This window comes from Oncorhynchus kisutch, linkage group LG18 (assembly GCF_002021735.2).
Source record: "Oncorhynchus kisutch isolate 150728-3 linkage group LG18, Okis_V2, whole genome shotgun sequence".
Lineage (NCBI taxonomy): Eukaryota > Metazoa > Chordata > Actinopteri > Salmoniformes > Salmonidae > Oncorhynchus > Oncorhynchus kisutch.
Window position 1 is genome coordinate 84,528,998 of NC_034191.2, and position 24,331 is coordinate 84,553,328.

Genomic DNA, 24,331 nt, shown 5'->3' on the forward strand with positions numbered 1-24,331 from the left:
TGGACCAGGCAAGGAGGGCATTAATCAGAGAGGCAACAAAGAGACCAAATATAACCCCCAAATATAACCCTGAAGGAGCTGCAAAGCTCCACGGCGGAGATTGGAGTATCTGTCCATAGGACCACTTTAAGCCGTACAATCCACAGAGCTGGGCTTTATGGAAGAGATTGGAGTATCTGTCCATAGGACCACTTTAAGCCGTACACTCCACAGAGCTGGGCTTTATGGAAGAGATTGGAGTATCTGTCCATAGGACCACTTTAAGCCGTACACTCCACAGAGCTGGGCTTTATGGAAGAGATTGGAGTATCTGTCCATAGGACCACTTTAAGCCGTACACTCCACAGAGCTGGGCTTTACGGCAGAGTGGCCAGAAAAAGCCAATGCTTTAAAAAAAATAAGAAAACACGTTTGGTGTTCGCCCAAAGGCATGTGGGAGACTCCCCATACACATAAAAGAAGGTACTCTGGTCAGATGAGACTAAAATTGAGGTTTTTGGCCATCAAGGAAAACGCTATGTCTGGAGCAAACCCAACACCTCTCATCCTCCCGAGATCCCCATCCCCACAGTGAAGCATCGTGGTGGCAGTATCATGCTGTTGGGATGTTTTTTATCGGCAGGGACTGAGAAACTGGTTGGAATTGAAGGAATGATGGATGGATCTAAATACAGGGAAATTCTTGAGGAAACCTGTTTCAGTCTTTGAGAATGGGACAGAGGTTCACCTTCCAGCAGGACAATGGCCCTAAGCATACTGCTAAAGCAACACTCAAGTGGTTTAAGGGGAAACATTTAAATGTCTTGGAATGGCCTAGTCAAAGCCCAGACCTCAATCCAATTGAGAATCTGTGGTATGGCTTAAATATTGCTGTACACCAGCAGAGCCCATCCAACTTGAAGGAACTGGAGCAAGTTTGCCATTAAATGTGCCAAGCTTATAGAGACATACCCCAAAAGACTTGCAGCTGTAAATGCTTCAAAAGGTGGCTCTACAAAGTATTGACTTTGGGGGGTGAATAGTTATGTTTTTTTTGTCTTATTTTTAGTTTGTTTCACAATAAAAAAAATATTTTGCATCTTCAAAGTGTTGTGTAAATCAAATGATACAAACCCCTCAAAAATCCATTTTGATTCCAGATTGTAAGGCAACAAAATAGGTAAAATGCCAAGGGGGTGAATACTTTCGCAAGCCACTGTTCTTTCAATGGAGATTCTCCATTGAGCCTCCTTTTAGTCCAGGACTTGGCTTAATCGGCGTCCGCGTAAACTATCCCAATGTGTAGCAGAACAGATAGGGTCTGTAAACCTAGCTGTTCTGTAAACCAACTGTTCTGTAAACCTAGCTGTTCTGTAAACCTAGCTGTTCTGTAAACCTAGCTGTTCTGTAAACCAGCTGTTCTGTAAACCAACTGTTCTGTAAACCTAGCTGTTCTGTAAACCTAGCTGTTCTGTAAACCAACTGTTCTGTAAACCAACTGTTCTGTAAACCTAGCTGTTCTGTAAACCTAGCTGTTCTGTAAACCTAGCTGTTCTGTAAACCTAGCTGTTCTGTAAACCAACTGTTCTGTAAACCAGCTGTTCTGTAAACCTAGCTGTTCTGTAAACCTAGCTGTTCTGTAAACCTAGCTGTTCTGTAAACCAGCTGTTCTGTAAACCAACTGTTCTGTAAACCTAGCTGTTCTGTAAACCTAGCTGTTCTGTAAACCAACTGTTCTGTAAACCAACTGTTCTGTAAACCAACTGTTCTGTAAACCTAGCTGTTCTGTAAACCTAGCTGTTCTGTAAACCTAGCTGTTCTGTAAACCAACTGTTCTGTAAACCAGCTGTTCTGTAAACCTAGCTGTTCTGTAAACCTAGCTGTTCTGTAAACCAACTGTTCTGTAAACCTAGCTGTTCTGTAAACCTAGCTGTTCTGTAAACCTTGCTGTTCTGTAAACCAGCTGTTCTGTAAACCTGCTGTTCTGTAAACCTAGCTGTTCTGTAAACCTAGCTGTTCTGTAAACCTAGCTGTTCTGTAAACCAACTGTTCTGTAAACCAACTGTTCTGTAAACCTAGCTGTTCTGTAAACCTAGCTGTTCTGTAAACCTAGCTGTTCTGTAAACCAGCTGTTCTGTAAACCAACTGTTCTGTAAACCTAGCTGTTCTGTAAACCAGCTGTTCTGTAAACCTAGCTGTTCTGTAAACCTAGCTGTTCTGTAAACCAGCTGTTCTGTAAACCAACTGTTCTGTAAACCAACTGTTCTGTAAACCAACTGTTCTGTAAACCTAGCTGTTCTGTAAACCAACTGTTCTGTAAACCTAGCTGTTCTGTAAACCTAGCTGTTCTGTAAACCTAGCTGTTCTGTAAACCAGCTGTTCTGTAAACCTAGCTGTTCTGTAAACCTAGCTGTTCTGTAAACCAGCTGTTCTGTAAACCAACTGTTCTGTAAACCTAGCTGTTCTGTAAACCAACTGTTCTGTAAACCAGCTGTTCTGTAAACCAGCTGTTCTGTAAACCAACTGATCTGTAAACCTAGCTGTTCTGTAAACATAGCTGTTCTGTAAACCTAGCTGTTCTGTAAACCTAGCTGTTCTGTAAACCTAGCTGTTCTGTAAACCTAGCTGTTCTGTAAACCTAGCTGTTCTGTAAACCTAGCTGTTCTGTAAACCAGCTGTTCTGTAAACCTAGCTGTTCTGTAAACCTAGCTGTTCTGTAAAACTAGCTGTTCTGTAAACCTAGCTGTTCTGTAAACCTAGCTGTTCTGTAAACCTAGCTGTTCTGTAAACCAACTGTTCTGTAAACCAGCTGTTCTGTAAACCAACTGAATGTATGAAATTGTAGAGCAGGTGGTCTGTCTGTGTTCATCTCTTCAACCTGTCAGTGACTTCCTGTCTGTGTTAATCTCTTCAGCCTGTCAGTGACTTCTTGTCTGTGTTCATCTCTTCAGCCTGTCAGTGACTTCCTGTCTGTGTTCATCTCTTCAGCCTGTCAGTGACTTCCTGTCTGTGTTCATCTCTTTAGCCGGTCAAATCAAATCACATTTTGTTAGTCACATGCGCCGACTACAACAGGAGTAGACCTCAGAGTGAAATGCTTACTTACGAACCCCTAACCAACAATGCAGTTTAAAAGAAATATGGATAAGAATAAAAAAGTAACAAGTCATTAAAGAGCAGCAGTAAATTAACAGTAGCGAGACCATATACAGGGGGGTACCGGTAAAGAGTATTGTAGTGTGGGGGCACTGGTTAGTTGAGGTAATATGTACATGAAGGTAGAGTTATTAAAGCGACTATGCATAGATGACAACAGAGAGTAGCAGCTGTGTAAAAGATCGTCTGAGTAGCCATTTGATTAGGTGTTCAGGAGTCTCATGGCTTGGGGGTAGAAGCTGTTTAGAAGCCTCTTGGACCTAGACTTGGCGCTCCGGTACCGCTTGCCATGCACTAGCAGAGAGAACAGTCTATGACTAGGGTGGCTGGAGTCTTTGACCATGTTTAGGGCCTTCCTCTGACACTGCCTGGTATAGAGGTCCTGGATGGCAGGAAGCTTGGCCCCAGTGATGTACTGGGCCATTCACACTACCCTCTGTAGTGCCTTGCAGTCGGGAGCCGAGCAGTTGCCATACCAGGCAGTGATGCAACCAGTCAGGATGGTCTCGATGGTGCAGCTGTAGAACCTTTTGAGGATCTGAGGACCCATGCCAAATCTTTTCAGTCTCCTGAGGGGGAATAGGTTTTGTCGTGCCTTCTTTATGACTGTCTTGGTGTGCTTGGACCATGTTAGTTTGTTGGTGATGTGGACTCTAAGGAACTTGAAGCTTTCAACCTGCTCCACTGCAGCCCCGTTGATGAGAATGGGGGCGTGCTCGGTCTTCTTTTTCCTGTGGTCCACAATCATCTCCTTAGTTTTGATCACGTTGAGGGAGAGGTTGAGGTCCTGGCACCACACGGCCAGGTCTCTGACCACCTCCCTATAGGCTGTCTCATCATTGTCGGTAATCAGGCCTACCACTGTTGTGTCATCTGCAAACTTATTGATGGTGTTGGAGTCGTGCCTGGCCGTGCAGTCATGTGTGAACAGGGAGTACAGGAGGGGACTGAGCACGCACCCCTGAAGGGCCCCCATGTTAAGGATCAGCGTGGCGAATGTGTTGCTACCTATCCTTACCACCTGGGGGCGGCCCGTCAGGAAGTCCAGGATCCAGTTGCAGAGGGAGGTGTTTAGTCCCAGGGTCCTTAGCTTATTGATGAGCTTTGAGGGCACTTCCGGCGCCGACAGAGATGGCCGCCTCGCTTCGCTTTCCTAGGAAACTATGCCGTATTTCGTTTTTTTATGTGTTATTTCTTACATTGGTACCCCAGGAAATATTAGGTTTTATAACATACAATGTATTTATTACATATACGACTTTCCCGAAGCGGATCCCCTGTTTGGTCCACCACCCAGGACAATGGATCGGACCCCATCCGGCGACCCAAAACAACGGCGCCGCAGAAGGGGCAGACGGAGCGGTCTTCTGGTCAGGCTCCGTAGACGGACACATCGCGCACCGCTCCCGAGTTTACTACTCACCAATGTCCAGTCTCTTGACAACAAGGTTGATGAAATCCGAGCAAGGGTTGCCTTCCAGAGAGACATCAGAGACTGTAACGTTCTTTGTTTCACAGAAACATGGCTCACTCTGGATACGTCATCAGAGTCAGTACAGCCACCTGGCTTCTTCACGCATCGCGCCGACAGAAACAAACATCTCTCTGGTAAGAAGAAGGGTGGGGGGGGTATGCCTTATGATTAACGAGACGTAGTGTGACCATAACAACATACAGAAGTCCTTTTGTTCACCTGACATAGAATTCCTTACAATCAAATGCCAACCGCATTATCTACCAAGAGAATTTTCTTCGATCATAATCACAGTCGTGAATATCCCCCCAAGCAGACACATCAATGGCCCTGAAATAACTTCATTTGACTGTAAACTGGAAACCACATATCCTGAGGCTGCATTTACTATAGCTGGGGATTTTAACAAGGCTAATCTGAAAACAACAGTAGATAGCTCCCTAAATTTTATCAGCATACGAATGCGCGACCTGGGCTGGCAAAACCTTGGATCATTGTTATTCTAACTTCCGCGATGCATATAAAGCCCTCCCCTGCCCTCCTTTCGGAAAATCTGACCATGACTCCATTTTGATGCTCCCAGCCTATAGACAGAAACTAAAACAGGAAGCGCCCGTGCTCAGGTCTGTTCAACGCTGGTCCGACCAATCGGATTCCACGCTTCAAGATTGCTTCAATCACGTGGACTGGGATATGTTCCGCATAGCGTTGGACAATAACATAGATGAATTCGCTGATTCGGTGACCGAGTGTATTAGCAAGTGCATCGGTGTCTATTAAAACATTCCCCAACCAGGAACCGTGGATTGATGGCAGCCGGCCCAGACAGCATCCCCAGCCGTATCCTCAGAGCATGCGCAGACCAGCTGGCTGGTGTGTTTATGGACATATTCAATCAATCCCTATCCCAGTCTGCTGTTCCCACATGCTTCAAGAGGGCCACCATTGTTCTTGTTTCCAAGATAGCGAAGGTAACTGACCTAAATGACTATCGGCCCGTTGCACTCACTTCCGTCATCATGAAGTGCTTTGAGAGACTAGTCAAGGACCATATCACCTCCACTCTACCTGACACCCTAGACCCACTCCCATTTGCTTACCGCCCCAACAGGTCCACAGACGACGCAATCACATTGCACACTGCCCTAACCCATCTGGACAAGAGGAATACCTACGTGAGAATGCTGTTCATCGACTACAGCTCAGCATTTAACACCATAGTACCCTCCAAACTCGTCATTAAGCTTGAGACCATGGGTCTCGACCCCGCCATGTGCAACTGGGTCCTGGACTTCCTGACGGGCCACCCCCAGGTGGTGAGGGTAGGTAACAAAATCTTCACCCCGCTGATCCTCAACACTGGGGCTCCACAAGGGTGCGTTCTCAGCCCTCTCCTGTACTCCCTGTTCCCCCATGACTGCGTGGCCATGCACGCCTCCAACTTAATCATCAAGTTTGCAGACAACACTACAGTGGTAGGTTTTATTACCAACAACGATGAGACGGCCTACAGGGAGGAGGTGAGGGCCCTCGGAGTGTGGTGTCAGGGAAATAACCTCACACTCAACATCAACAAAACAAAGGAGATGATTGTGGACTTCAGGAAACAGCAGAGGGAGCAGCCCCCTGTCCACATCGACAGGACAGTAGTGGAGAAGGTGTAAAGTTCCTCGGCGTACACATCACGGACAAACTGAAATGGTCCACCCACACAGACAGCGTGTTGAAGAAGGCGCAGCAGCGCCTCTTCAACCTCAGGAGGCTGAAGAAATTTGGCTTGTCACCAAAAACAATCACAAACTTTTACAGATGCCACTGTCGGGCTTTATCACCACCTGGTACGGCAACTGCTCCGCCCACAACCATAAGGCTCTCCAGAGGGTAGTGAGGTCTGCACAACGCATCACCGGAGGCAAACTACCTGCCCTCCAGGACACCTACACCACCTGATGTCACAGGAAGGCCAAAAATATCATCAAGGACAACAACCACCCGATCCACTGCCTGTTCACCCTGCTATCATCCAGAAGGAGAGGTCAGTACAGGTGCATCAAAGCTGGGACCAAGAGACTGAAAAACAGCTTCTATCTCAAGGCCATCAGACTGTTCAACAGCCACCACTAACATTGAGTGGCTGCTGCCAACATACTGACTCAACTCTCTGTCTCAAGGCCATCAGACTGTTCAACAGCCACCACTAACATTGAGTGGCTGCTGCCAACACACTGACTCAACTCTCTGTCTCAAGGCCATCAGACTGTTAACCAGCCACCACTAACATTGAGTGGCTGCTGCCAACACACTGACTCAACTCTCTGTCTCAAGGCCATCAGACTGTTAACCAGCCACCACTAACATTGAGTGGCTGCTGCCAACATACTGACTCAACTCTCTGTCTCAAGGCCATCAGACTGTTAAACAGCCACCACTAACATTGAGTGGCTGCTGCCAACATACTGACTCAACTCTCTGTCTCAAGGCCATCAGACTGTTAAACAGCCATCACTAACATTGAGTGGCTGCTGCCAACACACTGACTCAACTCTCTGTCTCAAGGCCATCAGACTGTTAAACAGCCACCACTAACATTGAGTGGCTGCTGCCAACATACTGACTCAACTCTCTGTCTCAAGGCCATCAGACTGTTAAACAGCCACCACTAACATTGAGTGGCTGCTGCCAACATACTGACTCAACTCTCTGTCTCAAGGCCATCAGACTGTTAAACAGCCACCACTAACATTGAGTGGCTGCTGCCAACACACTGACTCAACTCTCTGTCTCAAGGCCATCAGACTGTTAAACAGCCACCACTAACATTGAGTGGCTGCTGCCAACATACTGACTCAACTCTCTGTCTCAAGGCCATCAGACTGTTAAACAGCCACCACTAACATTGAGTGGCTGCTGCCAACACACTGACTCAACTCTCTGTCTCAAGGCCATCAGACTGTTAAACAGCCACCACTAACATTGAGTGGCTGCTGCCAACATACTGACTCATCTCCAGCCACTTTAATCATTAAAAAATGTATGTAATAAATGTATCACTAGTCACTTTAAACAATGCCACTTTATATAATGTTTACATACCCTACATTACTCATCTCATATGTATATACTGTACTCTATACCATCTATACCATCTTGCCTATGCCGTTCGGCCATCGCTCATCCATATATTTTTATGTACATATTCGTATTCATTCCTTTACACTTGTGTGTATAAGGTAGTTGTGAAATTGTCAGATTACTTGTTAGATATTACTGCACGGTCGGAACTAGAAGCACAAGCATTTCACTACACTAACATTAACATCTGCTAACCATGTGTAGGTGACAAATACATTTCGATTTGATTTGATTTGAATGCCAAGCTGTAGTCAATGAACAGCATTCTCACTGTTCCTTTTGTCCAGGTGGGAAAGGGCAGTTTTGAGTGCGATTGAGATTGCATCATCTGTGGATCAGTTTGGGCAGTATGCAAATTGGAGTGGGTCTAGAGTTTCTGGGATGATGGTGTTGATGTGAGCCATGACCAGCCTTTCAAAGCACTTCATGGCTACAGACGTGAGTGCTGCGGGTTGGTATTATAGACTCGGACAGGGAGAGGTTGAAAATGTCAGTGAAGACACTGTCAGGGACTTACTGTCTGTGTTCATCTCTTTAGTCTGTCAGTGACTTACTGTCTGTGTTCATCTCTTTAGCCTGTCAGCAACTTGCTCTGTGTTCCTCTGACTCCCTCATAGCCTGTCAGTGACTTGCTGTGTGTTCCTCTGACTCCCTCATAGCCTGTCAGTGACTTGCTGTGTGTTCCTCTGACTCCCTCATAGCCTGTCAGTGACTTGCTGTGTGTTCCTCTGACCTCCCTCCTCATAGCCTGTCAGTGACTTGCTGTGTGTTCCTCTGACTCCCTCATAGCCTGTCAGTGACTTGCTGTGTGTTCCTCTGACTCCCTCATAGCCTGTCAGTGACTTGCTGTGTGTTCCTCTGACTCCCTCATAGCCTGTCAGTGACTTGCTGTGTGTTCCTCTGACTCCCTCATAGCCTGTCAGTGACTTGCTGTGTGTTCCTCTGACTCCCTCATAGCCTGTCAGTGACTTGCTGTGTGTTCCTCTGACTCCCTCATAGCCTGTCAGTGACTTGCTGTGTGTTCCTCTGCTCCCTCATAGCCTGTCAGTGACTTGCTGTGTGTTCCCCTGACTCCCCCATAGCCTGTCAGTGACTTGCTGTGTGTTCCCCTGACTCCCTCATAGCCTGTCAGTGACTTGCTGTGTTCCTCTTTAGCCTGTCAGTGACTTTCTGTGTGTTCCCCTCCTGACTCCCTCATAGCCTGTCAGTGACTTGCTGTGTGTTCCTCTGACTCCCTCATAGCCTGTCAGTGACTTGCTGTGTGTTCCTCTGATCTCCTCATAGCCTGTCAGTAACTTGCTGTGTGTTCCTCTGACCTCCTCATAGCCTGTCAGTGACTTGCTGTGTGTTCCTCTGACTCCCTCATAGCCTGTCAGTGACTTGCTGTGTGTTCCTCTGACTCCCTCATAGCCTATCAGTGACTTGCTGTGTGTTCCTCTGACTCCCTCATAGCCTATCAGTGACTTGCTGTGTGTTCCTCTGACGCCCTCATAGCCTATCAGTGACTTGCTGTGTGTTCCTCTGACCTCCTCATAGCCTGTCAGTGACTTGCTGTGTGTTCCTCTGACTCCCTCATAGCCTATCAGTGACTTGCTGTGTGTTCCTCTGACGCCCTCATAGCCTATCAGTGACTTGCTGTGTGTTCTTCTTTAGCCTGTCAGTGCAGATGGAGGAGGAAGAGGAGTGTCTGGAGTTCTGTGCTGTGGCAAGTGATTTAATACAGGGCGAGCCACACAATGAGGTGGGTCTGAGACACCTGCCAAACCACCTACATATTTAAATATGTCCTCCAGGGGGTTTTGAACTTTTCCTGTTGGAAAGTGATATCCCAAGTATAAAATACAGTAAAGGACACACACTAAAGGGCACGAAAAAGGTTTTGAGTAAAATAGTGTTTTTTGTACTTTACTGTGTTTATACTTGACGTTGCTTTTCAGCAGTAAAATATATATTTTTTAACCACTGGACATTTTTCTGTCTGCCATGTTGCATTTCTTCCATTTACAGGCACATATTTTGTCATTGGGTAACTTCTCTGCCATGTTGCATTTCTTCCATTTACAGGCACATATTTTGTCATTGGGTAACTTCTCTACCATGTTGTGTTTTCTCAGATGGTCCAGAGGAAGTGTTCCGTCACACGGACGTTCCAGTTGAAGAACAGTACAGAGATGCCTCTGAGTTTCAGGCTGAGCACCCAGCCTCCCTTTTCTGTACTGCAGCCTAGAGGGTGTGCCGGGACAGCCGACTGCTCCTCCCCCAGCCACAGCCTCCCACCTGGGGACAACCAGCTACTGCTGCTCCAGCCACGACACAACAAGCAGGTAGGTTAGTACATAGGTACCTAACAATACACCAGAACACATCAGTAGTAGATACCTAACAATACACCAGAACACATCAGTAGTAGATACCTAACAATACACCAGAACACATCAGTAGGTACCTAACAATACACCAGAACACATCAGTAGGTACCTAACAATACACCAGAACACATCAGTAGTAGATACCTAACAATACACCAGAACACATCAGTAGGTACCTAACAATACACCAGAACACATCAGTAGTAGATACCTAACAATACACCAGAACACATCAGTAGGTACCTAACAATACACCAGAACACATCAGTAGTAGATACCTAACAATACACCAGAACACATCAGTAGGTACCTAACAATACACCAGAACACATCAGTAGTAGATACCTAACAATACACCAGAACACATCAGTAGGTACCTAACAATACACCAGAACACATCAGTAGGTACCTAACAATACACCAGAACACATCAGTAGATACCTAACAATACACCAGAACACATCAGTAGATACCTAACAATACACCAGAACACATCAGTAGTAGATACCTAACAATACACCAGAACACATCAGTAGATACCTAACAATACACCAGAACACATCAGTAGATACCTAACAATACACCAGAACACATCAGTAGATACCTAACAATACACCAGAACACATCAGTAGATACCTAACAATACACCAGAACACATCAGTAGGTACCTAACAATAGACCAGAACACATCAGTAGATACCTAACAATAGACCAGAACACATCAGTAGGTACCTAACAATACACCAGAACACATCAGTAGATACCTAACAATACACCAGAACACATCAGTAGATAGATACCTAACAATACACCAGAACACATCAGTAGTAGATACCTAACAATAGACCAGAACACATCAGTAGATAGATACCTAACAATACACCAGAACACATCAGTAGTAGATACCTAACAATAGACCAGAACACATCAGTAGATACCTAACAATACACCAAAACACATCAGTAGGTACCTAACAATACACCAGAACACATCAGTAGATAGATACCTAACAATACACCAGAACACATCAGTAGATACCTAACAATATACCAGAACACATCAGTAGATACCTAACAATACACCAGAACACATCAGTAGTAGATACCTAACAATACACCAGAACACATCAGTAGATACCTAACAATACACCAGAACACATCAGTAGTAGATACCTAACAATACACCAGAACACATCAGTAGGTACCTAACAATACACCAGAACACATCAGTAGTATATACCTAACAATACACCAGAACACATCAGTAGTATATACCTAACAATAGGTGTTGTGCAGAATAACAGTTCCATTTCTGACATATCAAGGTGCTGTGCAGTATAAACTGGATCAGTGTAAACTATATCAGTATAAACGATATCAATATAAACTGGATCAGTGTAAACTATATCAGTATAAACTATGTATGTATAAACTATATCAGTGTAAACTATGTCAGTGTAAACTGTATCAGCGTAAACTATATCAGTATAAACTATGTCTGTATAAGCTATATCAATATAAACTATATCAGTATAAACTATATCAGTATACACTGGATAAGTGTAAACTATATCAGTATAAACTATATCAATTTAAACTATATCAGTATAAACTATATCAGTATAAACTATATCAGTATAAACTGGATCAGTGTAAACTATATCAGTATAAACTATATCAGTATAAACTGGATCAGTGTAAACTATATCAGTATAAACTATATCAGTATAAACTGGATCAGTGTAAACTATATCAGTATAAACTATGTATGTATAAACTATATCAATATAAACTATATCAGTATAAACTATATCAATTTAAACTATATCAGTGTAAACTATATCAGTATAAACTATATCAGTATAAACTGGATCAGTGTAAACTATATCAGTATAAACTATATCAGTATAAACTGGATCAGTGTAAACTATATCAGTATAAACTATATCAGTATAAACTGGATCAGTGTAAACTATATCAGTATAAACTATGTATGTATAAACTATATCAGTGTAAACTATATCAGTATAAACTATATCAGTGTAAACTATATCAGTATAAACTATGTATGTATAAACTATATCAATATAAACTATATCAGTGTAAACTATATCAGTGTAAACTATATCAGTGTAAACTATATCAGTGTAAACTATATCAGTATAAACTATATCAGTATAAACTATATCAATATAAACTATATCAGTATAAACTATATCAGTATAAACTATATCAGTGTAAACTATATCAATGTAAACTATATCAGTGTAAACTGTATCAGCGTAAACTATATCAGTGTAAACAATGTCAGTGTAATCTGTATCAATATAAACTATATTAGTATAAACTATATCATTGTAAACTGTATCATTGTAGACTATATCAGTGTAAACTGTATCATCATAAACTCAGTGGACATATTGCATGTACATATAGGGATTCTACAATGGGACTTCGAATATCCTTTCCTCCTGTGGTTGGCAGGTGAAGGTGGCGTTCCACAGCTCTCTATCCATGCTGGCCTATCTGAGGCAGTCTGCAGAGGAAGTCCCGCCCAACGTGTCTCTGGTTACCAATGAGAGTGGAGAGAGGAAGCTGAGGTTCCGGCAGACCCTGTCAGTGCATTACAACAACAACAGTCTGCAGGTAACAGATCATTCATAGTGATAGTAAGGGATATTTACAGTGGTCATCCATACATGCTTTGGTTCAGAGTACATGTTGTGCTAACTGTCTGTACTCCTGCCCTGTTCTGTCCTGTCTTTAAACCTCTCCTGTCCGCAGACCGTGCCACTCTGTGCCCACCTGTCCCTGCCCACTGTAAGTCTTTCCTGTGACAGTCTGGACTTTGGTACCTGCTACGTGGGTCAAACCCTGGTCAAGGAGGTCCATCTTTCCAACCGAGGAAGCTCCTCTAGCTACTGGAGAGTAATCATAGGTAACCATGGTCCTGTAGTTACTAGAGCACTCATAGGTAACCATGGTCTTCTAGCTACTGGAGAGCATTCATAGGTAACCATGGTCCTGTAGTTAGTAGAACTCTCATAGGTAACCATTGTCCTGTAGTTACTAGAGCTTTTATAGGTAACCATGGTCCTGTAGTTACTAGAGCTTTTATAGGTAACCATGGTCCTGTAGTTACTAGAGCTTTTATAGGTAACCATGGTCCTGTAGTTACTAGAGCACTCATAGGTAACCATGGTCTTCTAGCTACTGGAGAGCACTCATAGGTAACCATGGTCCTGTAGTTAGTAGAACTCTCATAGGTAACCATTGTCCTGTAGTTACTAGAGCTTTTATAGGTAACCATGGTCCTGTAGTTACTAGAGCTTTTATAGGTAACCATGGTCCTGCTGTTACTAGAGCTTTTATAGGTAACCATGGTCCTGTAGTTACTAGAGCTTTTATAGGTAACCATGGTCCTGTAGTTACTAGAGCTCTCATAGGTAACCATGGTACTGTAGATACTAGAGCTTTTATAGGTAACCATGGTCCTGCTGTTACTAGAGCTCTCATAGGTAACCATGGTACTGTAGATACTAGAGCACTCATAGGTAACCATGGTCCTCTAACTGCTGGAGAGCTCTCATAGGTAACCATGGTCCTGTAGTTACTAGAGCTCTCATAGCTATCCATGGCCATGTAGTTACTAGAGCTCTCGTAGTTAACCATGGTCCTGTAGTTACTAGAGCACTCATAGGTGACCATGGTCTTGTAGTTAGTAGTGCAGAGGGAGGATGGTAGAGCAGAGGGAGGATGGTATTGCAGAGGGAGGATGGTAGTGCAGAGGGAGGATGGTAGTGCAGCATGGTAGTGCAGTGGGAGAATGGTAGTGCAGCATGGTAGTGCAGAGGGAGGATGGTAGTGCAGAGGGAGGATGGTAGTGCAGAGGGAGGATGGTAGAGCAGAGGGAGGATGGTATTGCAGAGGGAGGATGGTAGTGCAGAGGGAGGATGGTAGTGCAGCATGGTAGTGCAGAGGGAGGATGGTAGTGCAGAGGGAGGATGGTAGTGCAGAGGGAGGATGGTAGTGCAGAGGGAGGATGGTAGTGCAGAGGGAGGATGGTAGTGCAGTGGGAGGATGGTAGTGCAGAGGGAGGATGGTAGTGCAGAGGGAGGATGGTAGTGCAGTGGGAGGATGGTAGTGCAGAGGGAGGATGGTAGTGCAGAGTGAGGATGGTAGTGCAGAGGGAGGATGGTAGTGCAGTGGGAGGATGGTAGTGCAGAGGGAGGATGGTAGTGCAGAGGGAAGATGGTAGTGCAGAGGGAGGATGGTAGTGCAGTGGGAGGATGGTAGTGCAGAGTGAGGATGGTAGTGCAGAGTGAGGATGGTAGTGCAGAGTGAGGATGGTAGTGCAGAGTGAGGATGGTAGTGCAGAGTGAGGATGGTATTGCAGAGGGAGGATGGTAGTGCAGCATGGTAGTGCAGTGGGAGAATGGTAGTGCAGCATGGTAGTGCAGAGGGAGGATGGTAGTGCAGAGTGAGGATGGTAGTGCAGCATGGTAGTGCAGTGGGAGAATGGTAGTGCAGTGGGAGGATGGTAGTGCAGATTGAGGATGGTAGTGCAGTGGGAGGATGGTAGTGCAGAGGGAGGATGGTAGTGCAGAGGGAGGATGGTAGTGCAGAGGGAGGATGGTAGTGCAGAGGGAGGATGGTAGTGCAGAGGGAGGATGGTAGTGCAGAGGGAGGATTGTAGTGCAGTGGGAGGATGGTAGTGCAGTTGGAGGATGGTAGTGCAGAGGGAGGATTGTAGTGCAGAGGGAGGATGGTAGTGCAGTGGGCGGATGGTAGTGCAGCATGGTAGTGCAGAGGGAGGATGGCAGTGCAGAGGGAGGATGACAGTGTGGAGGGAGAATGGTAGTGCAGAAGGAGGAGGGTAGCGCAGCATGGTAGTGCAGAGGGAGGATGGTAGTGCAGAGGGAGGATGGTAGTGCAGAGGGAGGATGGTAGAGTAGAGGGAGGATGGTAGAGTAGAGGGAGGATGGTAGTGCAGAGGGAGGATGGTAGTGCAGAGGGAGGATGGTAGTGCAGCATGGTAGTGCAGAGGGAGGATGGTAGTGCAGAGGGAGGATGGTAGTGCAGAGGGAGGATGGTAGTGCAGAGGGAGGATGGTAGTGCAGAGGGAGGATGGTAGTGCAGTGGGAGGATGGTAGTGCAGAGGGAGGATGGTAGTGCAGAGGGAGGATGGTAGTGCAGTGGGAGGATGGTAGTGCAGAGGGAGGATGGTAGTGCAGAGTGAGGATGGTAGTGCAGAGGGAGGATGGTAGTGCAGTGGGAGGATGGTAGTGCAGAGGGAGGATGGTAGTGCAGAGGGAAGATGGTAGTGCAGAGGGAGGATGGTAGTGCAGTGGGAGGATGGTAGTGCAGAGTGAGGATGGTAGTGCAGAGTGAGGATGGTAGTGCAGAGTGAGGATGGTAGTGCAGAGTGAGGATGGTAGTGCAGAGTGAGGATGGTAGTGCAGAGTGAGGATGGTATTGCAGAGGGAGGATGGTAGTGCAGCATGGTAGTGCAGTGGGAGAATGGTAGTGCAGCATGGTAGTGCAGAGGGAGGATGGTAGTGCAGAGTGAGGATGGTAGTGCAGCATGGTAGTGCAGTGGGAGAATGGTAGTGCAGTGGGAGGATGGTAGTGCAGATTGAGGATGGTAGTGCAGTGGGAGGATGGTAGTGCAGAGGGAGGATGGTAGTGCAGAGGGAGGATGGTAGTGCAGAGGGAGGATGGTAGTGCAGAGGGAGGATTGTAGTGCAGTGGGAGGATGGTAGTGCAGTTGGAGGATGGTAGTGCAGATTGAGGATGGTAGTGCAGAGGGAGGATTGTAGTGCAGAGGGAGGATGGTAGTGCAGTGGGCGGATGGTAGTGCAGCATGGTAGTGCAGAGGGAGGATGGCAGTGCAGAGGGAGGATGACAGTGTGGAGGGAGAATGGTAGTGCAGAAGGAGGAGGGTAGCGCAGCATGGTAGTGCAGTGGGAGGATGGTAGTGCAGTGGGAGGATGGTAGTGCAGAGGGAGGATGGTAGTGCAGAGGGAGGATGGTAGTGCAGAGGGAGCATGGTAGTGCAGAGGGAAGATGGTAGTGCAGCATGGTAGTGCAGAGGGAGGATGGTAGTGCAGAGGGAGGATGGTAGTGCAGAGGGAGGATGGTAGTGCAGAGGGAGGATGGTATTGCAGAGGGAGGATGGTATTGCAGAGGGAGGATGGTATTGCAGAGTGAGGATGGTAGTGCAGAGGGAGGATGGTAGTGCAGAGTGAGGATGGTAGTGCAGAGGGAGGATGGTAGTGCAGAGGGAGGATGGTAGTGCAGAGTGAGGATGGTAGTGCAGAGTGAGGATGGTAGTGCAGAGTGAGGATGGTAGTGCAGAGTGAGGATGGTATTGCAGAGGGAGGATGGTAGTGCAGCATGGTAGTGCAGTGGGAGAATGGTAGTGCAGCATGGTAGTGCAGAGGGAGGATGGTAGTGCAGAGTGAGGATGGTAGTGCAGCATGGTAGTGCAGTGGGAGAATGGTAGTGCAGTGGGAGGATGGTAGTGCAGAGGGAGGATGGTAGTGCAGCATGGTAGTGCAGTGGGAGAATGGTAGTGCAGCATGGTAGTGCAGAGGGAGGATGGTAGTGCAGCATGGTAGTGCAGTGGGAGGATGGTAGTGCAGCATGGTAATGCAGAGGGTGGATGGTAGTGCAGAGTGAGGATGGTAGTGCGGAAGGAGGATGGTAGTGCAGAGGGAGGATGGTAGTGCAGAGGGAGGATGGTAGTGCAGAGGGAGGATGGTAGTGCAGAGGGAAGATGGTAGTGCAGAGGGAGGATGGTAGTGCAGAGGGAGGATGGTAGTGCAGAGGGAGGATGGTAGTGCAGAGGGAGGATGGCAGTGCAGAGGGAGGATGGTAGTGCAGAGGGAGGATGGTAGTGCAGAGGGAGGATGGTAGTGCAGAGGGAGGATGGTAGTGCAGAGGGAGGATGGTAGTGCAGAGGGAGGATGGTAGTGCAGAGGGAGGATGGTAGTGCAGCATGGTAGTGCAGAGGGAGGATGGTAGTGCAGAGGGAGGATGGTAGTGCAGCATGGTAGTGCAGTGGGAGAATGGTAGTGCAGCATGGTAGTGCAGAGGGAGGATGGCAGTGCAGTGAGAGGATGGTAGTGCAGAGGGAGGATGGTAGTGCAGAGGGAGGATGGTAGTGCAGTGAGAGGATGGTAGTGCAGAGGGTCGATGGTAGTGCAGAGGGAAGATGGTAGTTCAGTGGGAGGATGGTAGTGCAGAGGGAGGATGGTAGTGCAGTGGGAGGATGGTAGTGCAGCATGGTAGTGCAGAGGGAGGATGGCAGTGCAGAGGGAGGATGGCAGTGCAGCATGGTAGTGCAGAGGGAGGATGGTAGTGCAGTGGGAGGATGGTAGTGCAGAGGGAGGATGGTAGTGCAGAGGGAGGATGGTAGTGCAGAGGGAGGATGGCAGTGCAGAGGGAGGATGGCAGTGCAGCATGGTAGTGCAGAGGGAGGATGGTAGTGCAGTGGGAGGATGGTAGTGCAGTGGGAGGGTGGTAGTGCAGAGGGAGGATGGTAGTGCAGTGGGAGGATGGCAGTGCAGAGGGAGGATGGTAGTGCAGAGGGAGGATGGTAGTGCAGAGGGAGGATGGTAGTGCAGTGAGAGGATGGTAGTGCAGAGGGTCGATGGTAGTGCAGAGGGAGGATGGTAGTTCAGTGGGAGGATGGTAGTGCAGAGGGAGGATGGTAGTGCAGTGGGAGGATGATAGTGCAGCATGGTAGTGCAGAGGGAGGATGGCAGTGCAGAGGGAGGATGGCAGTGCAGCATGGTAGTGCAGAGGGAGGATGGTAGTGCAGTGGGAGGAATGGGAGTGCAGAGGGAGGATGGTAGTGCAGAGGGAGGATGGCAGTGCAGAGGGAGGATGGCAGTGCAGCATGGTAGTGCAGAGGGAGGATGGTAGTGCAGTGGGAGGATGGTAGTGCAGTGGGAGGGTGGTAGTGCAGAGGGAGGATGGTAGTGCAGTGGGAGGATGGCAGTGCAGAGGAGGATGGTAGTGCAGAGGGAGGATGGTAGTGCAGAGGGAGGATGGTAGTGCAGAGGGAGGATGGTAGTGCAGAGGGAGGATGGTAGTGCAGAGGGAGGATGGTAGTGCAGAGTGAGGATGGTAGTGCAGAGGGAGGATGGTAGTGCAGAGTGAGGATGGTAGTGCAGAGGGAGGATGGTAGTGCAGAGGGAGGATGGTAGTGCAGAGGGAGGATGGTAGTGCAGAGGGAGGATGGTAGTTCAGCATGGTAGTGCAGAGGGAGGATGGTAGTGCAGTGGGAGGATGGTAGTGCAGTGGGAGGATGGTAGTGCAGAGGGAGGATGGTAGTGCAGTGGTAGGATGGTAGTGCAGAGGGAGGATGGTAGTTCAGCATGGTAGTGCAGAGGGAGGATGGTAGTGCAGAGTGAGGATGGTAGTGCAGCATGGTAGTGCAGAGGGAGGATGACAGTGCGGAGGGAGAATGGTAGTGCAGAGGGAGGATGGCAGTGCAGAGGGAGGATGGCAGTGCGGAGGGAGAATGGTAGCACAGAGGGAGGATGGTAGTGCAGAGTGAGGATGGTAGTGCAGAGGGAGGATTGTAGTGCAGAGTGAGGATGGTAGTGCAGAGGGAGGATGGTAGTGCAGTGGGAGGATGGCAGTGCAGAGGGAGGATGGTAGTGCAGAGGGAGGATGGTAGTGCAGAGGGAGGATGGTAGTGCAGTGGGAGGATGGTAGTGCAGAGGGAGGATGGTAGTGCAGAGGGAGGATGGTAGTGCAGAGTGAGGATGGTAGTGCAGAGTGAGGATGGTAGTGCAGAGGGAGGATGGTAGTGCAGAGGGAGGATGGTAGTGCAGAGGGAGGATGGTAGTGCAGAGGGAGGATGGTAGTGCAGAGGGAGGATGGTAGTTCAGCATGGTAGTGCAGAGGGAGGATGGTAGTGCAGTGGGAGGATGGTAGTGCAGTGGGAGGATGGTAGTGCAGAGGGAGGATGGTAGTGCAGTGGTAGGATGGTAGTGCAGAGGGAGGATGGTAGTTCAGCATGGTAGTGCAGAGGGAGGATGGTAGTGCAGAGTGAGGATGGTAGTGCAGCATGGTATTGCAGAGGGAGGATGGTAGTGCAGAGGGAGGATGGTAGTGCAGAGGGAGGATGGTAGTGCAGAGGGAGGATGACAGTGCGGAGGGAGAATGGTAGTGCAGAGGGAGGATGGCAGTGCAGAGGGAGGATGGCAGTGCGGAGGGAGGATGACAGTGCGGAGGGAGAATGGTAGCACAGAGGGAGGATGGTAGTGCAGAGTGAGGATGGTAGTGCAGAGGGAGGATGGTAGTGCAGAGTGAGGATGGTAGTGCAGAGTGAGGATGGTAGTGCAGAGGGAGGATGGTAGTGCAGAGGGAGGATGGTAGTGCAGAGTGAGGATGGTAGTGCAGAGTGAGGATGGTAGTGCAGAGTGAGGATGGTAGTGCAGAGTGAGGATGGTATTGCAGAGGGAGGATGGTAGTGCAGCATGGTAGTGCAGTGGGAGAATGGTAGTGCAGCATGGTAGTGCAGAGGGAGGATGGTAGTGCAGAGTGAGGATGGTAGTGCAGCATGGTAGTGCAGTGGGAGAATGGTAGTGCAGTGGGAGGATGGTAGTGCAGAGGGAGGATGGTAGTGCAGCATGGTAGTGCAGTGGGAGAATGGTAGTGCAGCATGGTAGTGCAGAGGGAGGATGGTAGTGCAGCATGGTAGTGCAGTGGGAGGATGGTAGTGCAGCATGGTAATGCAGAGGGTGGATGGTAGTGCAGAGTGAGGATGGTAGTGCAGAGGGAGCATGGTAGTGCAGAGGGAGGATGGTAGTGCAGAGGGAGGATGGTAGTGCAGAGGGAGGATGGTAGTGCAGAGGGAAGATGGTAGTGCAGAGGGAGGATGGTAGTGCAGAGGGAGGATGGTAGTGCAGAGGGAGGATGGTAGTGCAGAGGGAGGATGGCAGTGCAGAGGGAGGATGGTAGTGCAGGAGGGAGGATGGTAGTGCAGAGGGAGGATGGTAGTGCGGGGGTAGTGCAGAGGGAGGATGGTAGTGCAGCATGGTAGTGCAGAGGGAGGATGGTAGTGCAGAGGGAGGATGGTAGTGCAGCATGGTAGTGCAGTGGGAGAATGGGTAGTGCAGCATGGTAGTGCAGAGGGAGGATGGCAGTGCAGTGAGCGGATGGTAGTGCAGAGGGAGGATGGTAGTGCAGAGGGAGGATGGTAGTGCAGTGAGAGGATGGTAGTGCAGAGGGTCGATGGTAGTGCAGAGGGAAGATGGTAGTTCAGTGGGAGGATGGTAGTGCAGAGGGAGGATGGTAGTGCAGTGGGAGGATGGTAGTGCAGCATGGTAGTGCAGAAGGAGGATGGTAGTGCAGTGGGAGGAATGGGAGTGCAGAGGGAGGATGGTAGTGCAGAGGGAGGATGGCAGTGCAGAGGGAGGATGGCAAGTGCAAGCATGGTAGTGCAGAGGGAGGATGGTAGTGCAGTGGGAGGATGGTAGTGCAGTGGGAGGGTGGTAGTGCAGAGGGAGGATGGTAGTGCAGTGGGAGGATGGCAGTGCAGAGGGAGTATGGTAGTGCAGAGGGAGGATGGTAGTGCAGAGGGAGGATGGTAGTGCAGTGGGAGGATGGTAGTGCAGAGGGAGGATGGTAGTGCAGAGGGAGGATGGTAGTGCAGAGGGAGGATGGTAGTGCAGAGTGAGGATGGTAGTGCAGAGGGAGGATGGTAGTGCAGAGTGAGGATGGTAGTGCAGAGGGAGGATGGTAGTGCAGAGGGAGGATGGTAGTGCAGAGGGAGGATGGCAGTGCAGAGGGAGGATGGTAGTTCAGCATGGTAGTGCAGAGGGAGGATGGTAGTGGCAGTGGGAGGATGGTAGTGCAGTGGGAGGATGGTAGTGCAGAGGGAGGATGGTAGTGCAGTGGTAGGATGGTAGTGCAGAGGGAGGATGGTAGTTCAGCATGGTAGTGCAGAGGGAGGATGGTAGTGCAGAGTGAGGATGGTAGTGCAGCATGGTAGTGCAGAGTGAGGATGGTAGTGCAGAGGGAGGATGGTAGTGCAGTGGGAGGATGGCAGTGCAGAGGGAGGATGGTAGTGCAGAGGGAGGATGGTAGTGCAGAGGGAGGATGGTAGTGGCAGTGGGAGGATGGTAGTGCAGAGGGAGGATGGTAGTGCAGAGGAGGATGGTAGTGCAGAGTGAAGGATGGTAGTGCAGAGTGAGGATGGTAGTGCAGAGTGAGGATGGTAGTGCAGAGGGAGGATGGTAGTGCAGAGGGAGGATGGTAGTGCAGAGGGAGGATGGTAGTGCAGAGGGAGGATGGTAGTTCAGCATGGTAGTGCAGAGGGAGGATGGTAGTGCAGTGGGAGGATGGTAGTGCAGTGGGAGGATGGTAGTGCAGAGGAGGATGGTAGTGCAGTGGTAGGATGGTAGTGCAGAGGGAGGATGGTAGTTCAGCATGGTAGTGCAGAGGGAGGATGGTAGTGCAGAGTGAGGATGGTAGTGCAGCATGGTATTGCAGAGGGAGGATGGTAGTGCAGAGGGAGGATGGTAGTGCAGAGGGAGGATGGTAGTGCAGAGGGAGGATGACAGTGCGGAGGGAGAATGGTAGTGCAGAGGGAGGATGGCAGTGCAGAGGGAGGATGGCAGTGCGGAGGGAGGATGACAGTGCGGAGGGAGAATGGTAGCACAGAGGGAGGATGGTAGTGCAGAGTGAGGATGGTAGTGCAGAGGGAGGATGGTAGTGCAGAGTGAGGATGGTAGTGCAGAGGGAGGATGGTAGTGCAGAGGGAGGATGGTAGTGCAGAGGGAGGATGGTAGTGCAGAGTGAGGATGGTAGTGCAGAGTGAGGATGGTAGTGCAGAGTGAGGATGGTAGTGCAGAGTGAGGATGGTATTGCAGAGGGAGGATGGTAGGCAGCATGGTAGTGCAGTGGGAGAATGGTAGTGCAGCATGGTAGTGCAGAGGGAGGATGGTAGTGCAGAGTGAGGATGGTAGTGCAGCATGGTAGTGCAGTGGGAGAATGGTAGTGCAGTGGGAGGATGGTAGTGCAGAGGGAGGATGGTAGTGCAGCATGGTAGTGCAGTGGGAGAATGGTAGTGCAGCATGGTAGTGCAGAGGGAGGATGGTAGTGCAGCATGGTAGTGCAGTGGGAGGGATGGTAGTGCAGCATGGTAATGCAGAGGGTGGATGGTAGTGCAGAGTGAGGATGGTAGTGCAGAGGGAGCATGGTAGTGCAGAGGGAGGATGGTAGTGCAGAGGGAGATGGTAGTGCAGAGGAGGAGGGTAGTGCAGAGGGAGATGGTTAGTGAGGGTGCAGATGGTAAGATTGTAGTGCAGAGGGAGGATGGTAGTGCAGAGGGAGGATGGTAGTGCATAGGGAGGATGGTAGTGCAGAGGGGAGGATGGTAGTGGCAGAGGGAGGATGGTAGTGCAGAGGGAGGATGGTTAGTGCAGAGGGAGGATGGTAGTGCAGAGGGGAGGATGGTAGTGGCAGAGGGAGGATGGTAGTGCAGAGGGAGGATGGTAGTGCAGAGGGAGGATGGCAGTGCAGAGGGAGGATGGTAGTGCAGAGGGAGGATGGTAGTGCAGAGGGAGGATGGTAGTGCAGAGGGAGGATGGTAGTGCAGAGGGAGGATGGTAGTGCAGCATGGTAGTGCAGAGGGAGGATGGTAGTGCAGAGGGAGGATGGTAGTGCAGCATGGTAGTGCAGTGTGGAGAATGGTAGTGCAGCATGGTAGTTGCAGAGGGAGGATGGCAGTGCAGTGAGAGGATGGTAGTGCAGAGGGAGGATGGTTAGTGCAAGAGGGAGGATGGTAGTGCAGTGAGAGGATGGTAGTGCAGAGGTCGATGGTAGTGCAGAGGGAAGATGGTAGTTCAGTGGGAGGATGGTAGTGCAGAGGGAGGATGGTAGTGGCAGTGGGAGGATGGTAGTGCAGCATGGTAGTGGCAGAAGGAGGATGGTTAGTGCAGAGTGGGAGGATATGGGAGTGCAGAGGGAGGCTGGTAGTGCAGAGGGGGATGGCAGTGCAGAGGGAGGATGGCAGTGCAGCATGGTAGTGCAGAGGAGGATGGTAGTGCAGTGGGAGGATGGTAGTGCAGTGGGAGGGGTGGTAGTGCAGAGGGAGGATGGTAGTGCAGTGGGAGGATGGCAGTGCAGAGGGAGTAGGTATGGTAGTGCAGAGGGAGGATGGTAGTGCAGAGGGAGGATGGTAGTGCAGTGGGAGGATGGTAGTGCAGAGGGAGGATGGTAGTGCAGAGGGAGGATGGTAGTGCAGAGGGAGGATGGTAGTGCAGAGGGAGGATGGTAGTGCAGAGTGAGGATGGTAGTGCAGAGTGAGGATGGTAGTGCAGAGGGAGGATGGTAGTGCAGAGGGAGGATGGTAGTGCAGAGGGAGGATGGCAGTGCAGAGGGAGGATGGTAGTTCAGCATGGTAGTGCAGAGGGAGGATGGTAGTGCAGTGGGAGGATGGTAGTGCAGTGGGAGGATGGTAGTGCAGAGGGAGGATGGTAGTGCAGTGGTAGGATGGTAGTGCAGAGGGAGGATGGTAGTTCAGCATGGTAGTGCAGAGGGAGGATGGTAGTGCAGAGTGAGGATGGTAGTGCAGCATGGTAGTGCAGAGGGAGGATGGTAGTGCAGAGGGAGGATGGTAGTGCAGAGGGAGGATGGTAGTGCAGAGGGAGGATGACAGTGCGGAGGGAGAATGGTAGTGCAGAGGGAGGATGGCAGTGCAGAGGGAGGATGGCAGTGCGGAGGGAGGATGACAGTGCGGAGGGAGAATGGTAGCACAGAGGGAGGATGGTAGTGCAGAGTTAGGATGGTAGTGCAGAGGGAGGATTGTAGTGCAGAGTGAGGATGGTAGTGCAGAGGGAGGATGGTAGTGCAGTGGGAGGATGGCAGTGCAGAGGGAGGATGGTAGTGCAGAGGGAGGATGGTAGTGCAGAGGGAGGATGGTAGTGCAGTGGGAGGATGGTAGTGCAGAGGGAGGATGGTAGTGCAGAGGGAGGATGGTAGTGCAGAGTGAGGATGGTAGTGCAGAGGGAGGATGGTAGTGCAGAGGGAGGATGGTAGTGCAGAGGGAGGATGGTAGTGCAGAGGGAGGATGGTAGTGCAGAGGGAGGATGGTGGTGCAGAGGGAGGATGGTAGTTCAGCATGGTAGTGCAGAGGGAGGATGGTAGTGCAGTGGGAGGATGGTAGTGCAGTGGGAGGATGGTAGTGCAGAGGGAGGATG

General features: G+C 49.4%; 1 protein-coding gene across 1 annotated transcript in view; it reads left to right on the top strand.

The window, feature by feature from the left end:
• dlec1 (DLEC1 cilia and flagella associated protein) overlaps positions 1-24,331 on the top strand; it is a 120,178-nt gene that overhangs the window by 81,743 nt on the left and 14,104 nt on the right. The window contains exons 33-36 of the mRNA XM_031796922.1: positions 9,395-9,482; positions 9,856-10,065; positions 12,594-12,755; positions 12,894-13,047. Of these exons, the coding sequence (XP_031652782.1) occupies positions 9,395-9,482; positions 9,856-10,065; positions 12,594-12,755; positions 12,894-13,047 (614 nt within the window). The remainder of the gene's footprint in view (positions 1-9,394; positions 9,483-9,855; positions 10,066-12,593; positions 12,756-12,893; positions 13,048-24,331) is intronic.